The 8,333-nt window shown below is 45.0% G+C and overlaps 1 protein-coding gene across 1 annotated transcript in view; it reads right to left on the bottom strand.

Moving 5' to 3' along the window:
- Nucleotides 1-1,085: 1,085 nt before the first annotated feature.
- The window catches only part of LOC113803762 (uncharacterized), a 9,170-nt gene continuing 1,922 nt past the window's right edge, over nt 1,086-8,333 (bottom strand). The window contains exons 3-6 of the mRNA XM_070134148.1: nt 7,226-7,432; nt 6,712-6,912; nt 4,940-5,079; nt 1,086-4,810 (exon numbers count right to left, since the gene is read on the bottom strand). Of these exons, the coding sequence (XP_069990249.1) occupies nt 3,163-4,810; nt 4,940-5,079; nt 6,712-6,912; nt 7,226-7,432 (2,196 nt within the window). The 3' untranslated portion in view covers nt 1,086-3,162. The remainder of the gene's footprint in view (nt 4,811-4,939; nt 5,080-6,711; nt 6,913-7,225; nt 7,433-8,333) is intronic.

Below are 8,333 nucleotides of genomic sequence, written 5' to 3'. Positions count from 1 at the left end.
ACAACAAAGTCGACACAGATATACATTATTATTCCATGAATCGAATAGCAGACTGAACTCTTTCTTCATATCCATAAGCTTCGTTCTTTTAGAGGTCTTCTACACTTTTAGCATCGTTGTGTAACCTACTGAATGGTTTGCTTTTCTTTGGTATCATCTATCCTTTCTGGATATACTTTCTACCGATTAACACTAATACCATTGGCTACTTCAACACAAACGCACACGCAAAACACCCGGCTCTCGGTTGTTCCGAGACTGATCTCCAGAAATAACATTCTTGGTATGACCCGAACCTTCCACTGGCTGAAGCAGAAAACGCTTATTTGTTGTGATAACTGCATCCTCTCGCCTCCCTGAATAACGACCAATTCTAGTCGACCAGGGCTAATAAGAGCCCAACTAATCTGCAGAAAGACACCACCGCATTTAACATGAACCCACCTATAATCTCTCCCAAGCAGCCAGCGCGTTCCCCCGCAGCCATTCTTTCACAGTACCCCGTTAACTGCGGGAAAAAAGGAAAATGGGCCACTACAGGGGTCGTTTTGTCATCCTCAGTCCCCGTCTCTCCCCCTTGTCCACTTTAATTTCGGATCCCGGGAATAATCATGATATTCCAATGCAGGAGGAAAAAGACCGAGGGAAGTATTCTCAGGTAACACGCTGGAAGTCTGTATCAGAGCAGATGGGAGAAATCTACTCCAGAATATTATCTATTTGTTTTTGATTGCCAAGTGTGTTTGTGTAGATGTACACATTTATTGTATCTCTATCCATAGCTTTTGATTATCGACGTGGGTCTCATTCTACTCTTTCATACGTTAGTATGAAATATATATAATATATATATATATATATATATATTATATATATATTATATATATATTATATATATATATATATTATATATATATATATATATATATATATATATATATATATATATATATAAACACATACACATGTATATGAGAGAGACAGGAGGAGTTGGTGTAGGTATTTTTACACTCGCAAATGCATATATGTACATAATACAAATGTTTGGTCTTCACGTACCCTAAAAAGGTAAAAAAAATATCAAATACGTATTAAAATTTAATTAATTTTATATAAGATATATATAATCATTTCTTTTGTGTGGTAAACATTAATCTTAATGCCTGAATAAAAAAGCAATGGCTTTCACATAAACCCAAAAAGGCGAAATTGCTGGTCACTAGACTCACCCTGTAATTGATTCATATAATTAATAATCTCTCAGCAAGAGCATGACTAAAAGTTCATTCTTGTACACTCACGGGTGCTAGTAATTAAATCTTCAAGAAAGACTGACTAAGAACATGGAACTACTTATGAAAAGAATAAAATATAAGTTTTATTTTGAACATAGTGATACCGGTACACAAGTGATATACAGAATGTGCTGTGACTGATCCGATTTGCCATTAGACCACTTAAAATATGACAACCGTCAGAATAAAATGGAAATTGTCGAAACATCCGAAAACGGACACTGAACTCCCTGAATAGTACACATAAAAAGTATATTTCCCCCCTAAAGTCCGCTGAATACACGTGTTTATTTTGCTTTCGTTCATCAAAAAGAATCAATCCACATCTAAAACATACTGAGTGAGGCTCACAAATTCACGAACTTTAGCCGCATTCACAATGTCCGTGTGCCGCAGCCCGGGTACGGCCATGCAATTTGCCATGGCTTCTGCAAGTTGCAACGTGCAAGAACTTCCACACAAGAGAATACATCACATAACCTTGAGCAATCACAGTTAGTGCCAACATTCGGCCACTGAATGAGGCAATCACTTCAAAGTTTGCTTTTTGGCAACACACAACATTCGAAGATGACTGGATTATCAACATATTGAATTATCATCAAATAATGAATGAAATGGTTCTTTAAAAAAATGAACTGAATATCAACCTAAAGACTAATTATCTGAATAGAGCACCTGCTGATTCGTTACAGTATTAATATATACGAAGGAAGAAAATGTTCACTGGACTTGCCCCTACGTACAGAATTCATATGAAATAATAAGGGCACACGACTGGCTCGACTGAAGTATATGTGACTACTTAAAATAATGCTAAAAAGCGATACACAAGCATGTCCAGCAAGTAGAAATGATCGCATGTAACAAACAAGAGCGAAGAGAAAAACGAGGAGGAGGAGGAGGAGGAGGGAGAGGCGGAGGAGTGGGAGGGGGAGGAGGAGGAGGAGGAGGAGGGGGAGGGGGAAGCGGAGGCGGAGGGGTAGGGGGAAGCGGAGGAGGGGGAGGGGGAGGAGGAGTGGTGGTAGTGGTATAGTGATTGTGTGGTGGTATGGTGGTGGCGGTGTGATGGTATGGTGATGGTGGTATCGTGGTGGCGGTGTGATGGTATGGTGGTGGTGGTAGTGGTGGCGATGGTAGTGGCGATGGTGATGGTATGGTGGTGGTGGTATGGTGATGGCATGATAGTGGTGGTATGGTGATGGTATGATAGTGGTGGTATGGTGGTGGTGTGGTGTGGTGGTGGTGGTGTGATGGTATGGTGGTGGTGGTATGGTGATGGTGGTGTGATGGTATGGTGGTGGTGGTGGTAGTGGTGGCGATGGTGGTGGCGATGGTGATGGTATGGTGGTGGTGGTGGTATGGTGATGGTATGGTAGTGGTGGTGTGGTGTGGTGGTGGTGGTGGTGGTGTGGAGGAGGAGGAGGAGGGGGGAGAGGAGGAGGAGGAGGGGGGAGAGGAGGAGGAGGAGGGGGGAGAGGAGGAGGAGGAGGGGGGAGAGGAGGAGGAGGAGGGGGGAGAGGAGGAGGAGGAGGGGGGAGAGGAGGAGGAGGGGGGAGAGGAGGAGGAGGGGGAGAGGAGGAGGAGGGGGGAGAGGAGGAGGGGGGGGAGAGGAGGAGGAGATGGGAGACGAGCGAGGAGGAGGAGATGGGAGACGAGCGAGGAGGGGGGGAGAGGGAGTGGAGAAGGAAGAGAAGGGAGAAGGAAAGTGAGGAAGAGGTCGAGGGAGAAGGAGAGGAGAGGAGAGAAAAAAAATAAGGGAGAGGGGGAGAGGAGGAGAGGGAGGAGAGTAAGGAGGAAAAGGAGAAAGGGGAGGAAGGGGATGAAGCAGAGCAGGAAGACGCAGAGGGAGAAGAGGACAGTCTCATCACACTACATTGTAGAACTGCAGCACCCGATTCTGTCCGGCGGTCTGCTCGCGGCGGCCCGGCTGCGTTACGCCCTTATTCCTCGCCCTCCAGTTCCACAGCCCCTGCTTCACCTCAGGGACCTTCTTCGGCCTCGCCCCTGACGTCACTTTATTCTCTTTATCTCCTGCTGTCTCTGTGGGTTTTCTGCTGAGGTTTTCGGTACTTCGCGGACGCTCTCGCAGCCCATACGGACCTTTGTTTAGCAAGGAAAATGCACCTACACCTCTCGCAGTTGGCTGCGCTGCGGGCTGGGAAGTCTGCGTTTGTCTCTCGTGTTCAGGAGTTATCATGTGGTTTTCCTGCTGAGACTCTGCGTTCTTTTCCGTAGCGCCCATGGTCTTCAACGGCTGACGAAAAGCAGCCATCCCTTCGCACGCCTTGTCGGACGAGCCAGCCCGATCGGCCAGGCTGAATATGTTTCCCCTCTTGCGTCGACTCCTGGGGTTGTCCAGCGTGTTGCTCTTGACCCTGGGAGACTTCTTAAAGGTGACGCGCTTCTCCGGGTGTGGCTGCACCCCGCGCATCTTGAGGAAGGGGTTCTCGCTGCGCTGGGGATCGAGCTTGGTGGTGGTGGCGGTGGGGACCTCCCCCGGATCGGCGCTCATGGTCGTGTCCAGGTCGGACGGCGGCCGATGGGGCGAGGTGGCGGCGTTCTGGCGCGGCCTCGACTGCCGGAGGTAGATCTGGGCGCGAACCAGGTGCTGGCGAGCCTCCCTCTCCATGGCAGCGACGCGGTGCTCGCGGTGGCTCACTTCACGTTCCCGCTCCTTGACCGAAACCTCGCGTTCCCGTACAGACGCCTCCGACTCCCGCAGCGCCTGAACTCGTTCTCGCCACGTCTTAGGCGACATGCCTCCGCAAGCACACTCCAGCTTCGCCATGTTGAAATCGCAAGTGCTGTCATCCCCCTGGAGAGGTCTGCTGACAGCTTCCTTTGCTGCCTGACATATCCTCTCAAGACTGTCACAAAGACCTTGATCCCTGTGTTGGCTTCCCTGGTAACTATTCTTGACTTGCATTTTCGAGCTGCTTGACGTGCTCGCCTGGCTTTCACTAACATTATTGACTAGTTTCTCCTGAGAGGCCCGAACGCCCGTGTTAATTCTACTATCACAGTCGCCGTCAGCGTCCGCTCTCGCTAAGTTAAAGGTTTCCACCATGGGTGAGACAGCGTAGTTATCACTCGAGACGCCTTGGCCACTCCTCTCCCTCGTCCTGTCTCGAGCCCTCACACTACTCAGGCTGCCGCCATCTTTGGAGACGCTGGCTCCGTCGGCGGTGCTTCTCTCCGCGCTCTTTCCCCCTTCCTCGTTCCTCCCCACGCACGACTCTGCTACATTCTTCCTCACGTCGGTATTCCCATCCCTGCTGGTGGTGTTCCCGTCTGCCTTCTTTTGGTTTTCTGCCCCCAGGAGGACGGAGGGCCGCAGGGAATGGCAAAGGGAGTCGTCCTCAAATTTGTTGGGGTTCTTCGACGTATGGTTGATCAGGGACGAGTGGCGGAGGACGATGAGAGCAGAGGGGCGCAGGAAGTCCTCGTAGGTTAAGAGGAGCCCAATCATTTCGTGTAAATCATTACTGTACTGAATTGGAATCCGTTCATATCTGAAAGATGAAACGTAATAAGCAATAGACAGCCAGAAACATAATAAAATTTACGAAATTTTACTCATTTAAAGAATCGACAACATAAAGATGTGTTCTTCACAGATATATAAAAACATGAGAACAAACCTTCCATCTCTGATTTTAGCAGCAAGTTGCTTGTGCGTCGTTGCTTGGAAAGGAGGATGCAGCGCACATAGCTCGTAAATCAGACAGCCCAGTGACCACATGTCAGACATCTCATTATATTCTTGCCCATTTATAACCTCCTGTTCGAAAGAATTACGAACGTGCATTAATACTACTACAATTTAATTTGCTTTAGAAGAGCGTATATTTGGATATAAGGATATCTACAACAAAGACTCAAACCAACTTTACTACTACAGAAAACTTGTTAGGAAAGAAAGTTACAATAAGGAGATGATAGACTTGACAGACCGGAGATGACTGATGACAAGGTGACAGTGGGGATGATAATTATTTGATAACTGACAACAATGACCTTCGGTCTTGTTGCATTTAGTCTGTCATCACCTACCTCTCGAGTACATCTCCACCTCGTTAAAAAATAACGTAGGAAAGTGTTTTTGTAATTAGCAATTAAGTAAACACTGTACTTAGTAAATAGCATTTGTTGTTTCAGTGAAGCTGAAGGGTCGTCGACTCCCCAACATTTATATGTTTTAAATAGCATCTCCTACTAAGATCAACCGGCTCTGTTCAGTTCTTAACAAAAAAGTAAAGGCTGAACTAATCGTATTTTTATACAGCTAAAATTATTAGCCAAACCACAATGCCCCCGACGGTGACTATAGTTTCAGTACAGTGTGACCTATCTTTCGAGGCAGGGGGCAGGGTCGATATATTCTTTTTCACTAAACAGTGGCACTAAAGTTCGCGATGTGAAGTATATTCGAATTAAATCCCGTAACATGGAACGCATATGCATGAAAAAATATCGCGCATGTTTAGCCTATGCAGCAAAGTATCGCATATAAAGTGGTCACTGGATGTTTCAAAGTCGAAATCGTATTCACTCATCCAGTCAGCGCAGCTCTCTCTCAAGGCCCGGCCCTAGACACCCGCGGTCGGGAGCACATCAGTCCCCAGTGCCCAGTTTCTAGTAAGGGGAACACCGGGGATCAGGTCAGTCTCGCTTGGTCCGTTTAATGTCAACTGTTATATATTGACCTTGGATTCGCCATCCCGTATGTGATGACGCGCTGTTCGGTGGTTGAATGAAAATTAGATTCTACAACCGGATGGCACAATTTGTAAAAAAATAAGAATGAACTAAACGATGCGGAAGCTTGTTGATAACTGGTCTGACTTGCTAAGTTACAATATTCCTTCATGTAATGCATTTGGAGCGAATGATCTCTAAGAGCCATATCCTCCTTCTAATAGCAATTAACATGAATTCCAAGGCACCTGCAAGGCCTGAACGGTATAGTGAAGTAGCACTTACAATTCATAGTTACCCATGGACAACCAAAATGCAGTAGAGCATTTTCTCTACTCGTCGACAAATGAGAAGAACTGCCGGTCACTCCTTACTATACAGCAGTCTTCTGTAGTGATTGTTCCCACAGACAATTTCTTATCTCACCCCCTTCATCCCTCCTCCGCCACGCCTGAGCCGTGCAGAAGCCGTGACTTAAGTCTTTGGCCCTAACGAGACCTTGCTTGTTTTGATTCTGGTATCCTCATTATTATTGCTAATACGTTTTATAACAGAAACATAAAGCCCTGCGTAATAATTCATAGCTTGTAAACGGATGCTACAATTGTATCTTGTATCTTGTCTATTCGTAAACCATATTCTTCCCAAGAAATACCAAGACACGCCAATGCCATCAGCTACTCCTACTTCCTCATACAGACACGCTCTTCCTCACCGGGCTCATGTAGTACGGCGTCCCGACAAAAGTGGTCGCGAAACTGGCCTCCGAGTTGAGCGTTCTGGCCAGGCCGAAATCGCCGAGCTTGACGTCGCCGTTGGCATCGAGGAAGACGTTGGCCGGCTTGATGTCTCTGTGGAGGATCACCCGGCCCTTCTGAAGCTGTCTGGTGTGGCAGACCTTGAGCGCCTCACACACCTGCGGAGAGGACGTGGGCGTTTACCTGCTGTGTATAGTGGGTCTGATCAATTCTATTAATATAGAGATAGATTTCGCAGTCACAGCGGGTGACACCACAGATCCATAATAGCAGGCAGTTACTTAAACAGAGAAAGACTGAAATCAAAAGTAACAGTGATAATGATAGCATAACATAAGTCCTTGTGAAATATCCGTAGATGTTCCAACTATTTCCAAAATCAATGACCTACTCCAAATCAAACACGAAGCAGCACGCCCATCAACAATCAGTTCACTCGCAAGACCTGGTCGAAACACAACGTAGCCCCACCTGTTTCAGAATCCTCCAGATGAAACCCTCCTCCAGGAAGGTCGAGGTCTGGCGGCACTTGGAGATGAGGCGCTTGAGGTCTCCCCCCGGGCAGTGCTCCATCAGGATGTACAATGTGGTGGACCGCTTGTCGACCACGTGGTGCAGGAACTTGACGATGTACGGATGACGCAACTCCCTCAGCAGGTTAACCTCGAGGACAAGACCCTGCAAACGGAAAGTGGATATAACAAATCTAAAAGCATGGTTCTGTGTTTCTTCAATAAATTCCTTCATTTTCCGAAAACAGTTGTGAGCCCGTTTCCTCTTTTATTATTAAACCTAGAGTAAATTCACACTGATGTTAAAAGACTGGAACATAACTTAAATGGCAATAGCAAGAAACAAGATGCCATTCCTGCTTCAAACATGCACGTGCTATATAAAAAAAAATCCAAAATGACAATATATCACCCTGCATTGTGAAGTAATGTCAAGCACCCATTACTGAAGCATCATAATTACCCAATGACATCGTAATACGCAATATCAAACAAACATTTTCATATATACAATATGTAATTTGTCGAACAAAACTATACCAAATAATTGTTAACAAACATGCATAAGTTGTTAGTTTCATGAAATTTAAACTCGGAAAGTATTAAAAGAACAGTAACCTGGTATAAAACATCGAATAAAACTGTAAATTACAATTATAATAACAACAACAAAACAATAATAATAATAATAATGATAATAATAACAGCGATGGTGATGAATATCATTATTGCTATTATCACTATCATCACCATAATACCAAAACATTGACTGACATTGACGATGATGAAATAACTATTGCTATAACTATAAAGAAATCAATAACACTAGCAATAACAATAAAAATAATTATATGATCCTCTTTACCATTACCATTGTTATTATTATTATTATCATCAAAATCCTCATCATCGTTATTATTAACATTACTTTTATTATTATGCAACACTATTATCATTATCATAATCATTATCATTTGGCTACTAATAATGGTGATGACGATGACGATGGATAATGATTGATAATGATAATGATAATGATGACAATGATGATGATATGATTATGATGA

This window comes from Penaeus vannamei, chromosome 19, assembly GCF_042767895.1.
Source record: "Penaeus vannamei isolate JL-2024 chromosome 19, ASM4276789v1, whole genome shotgun sequence".
Classification (NCBI taxonomy): domain Eukaryota; kingdom Metazoa; phylum Arthropoda; class Malacostraca; order Decapoda; family Penaeidae; genus Penaeus; species Penaeus vannamei.
This window is presented reverse-complemented; position numbering and strand designations above follow the sequence as displayed.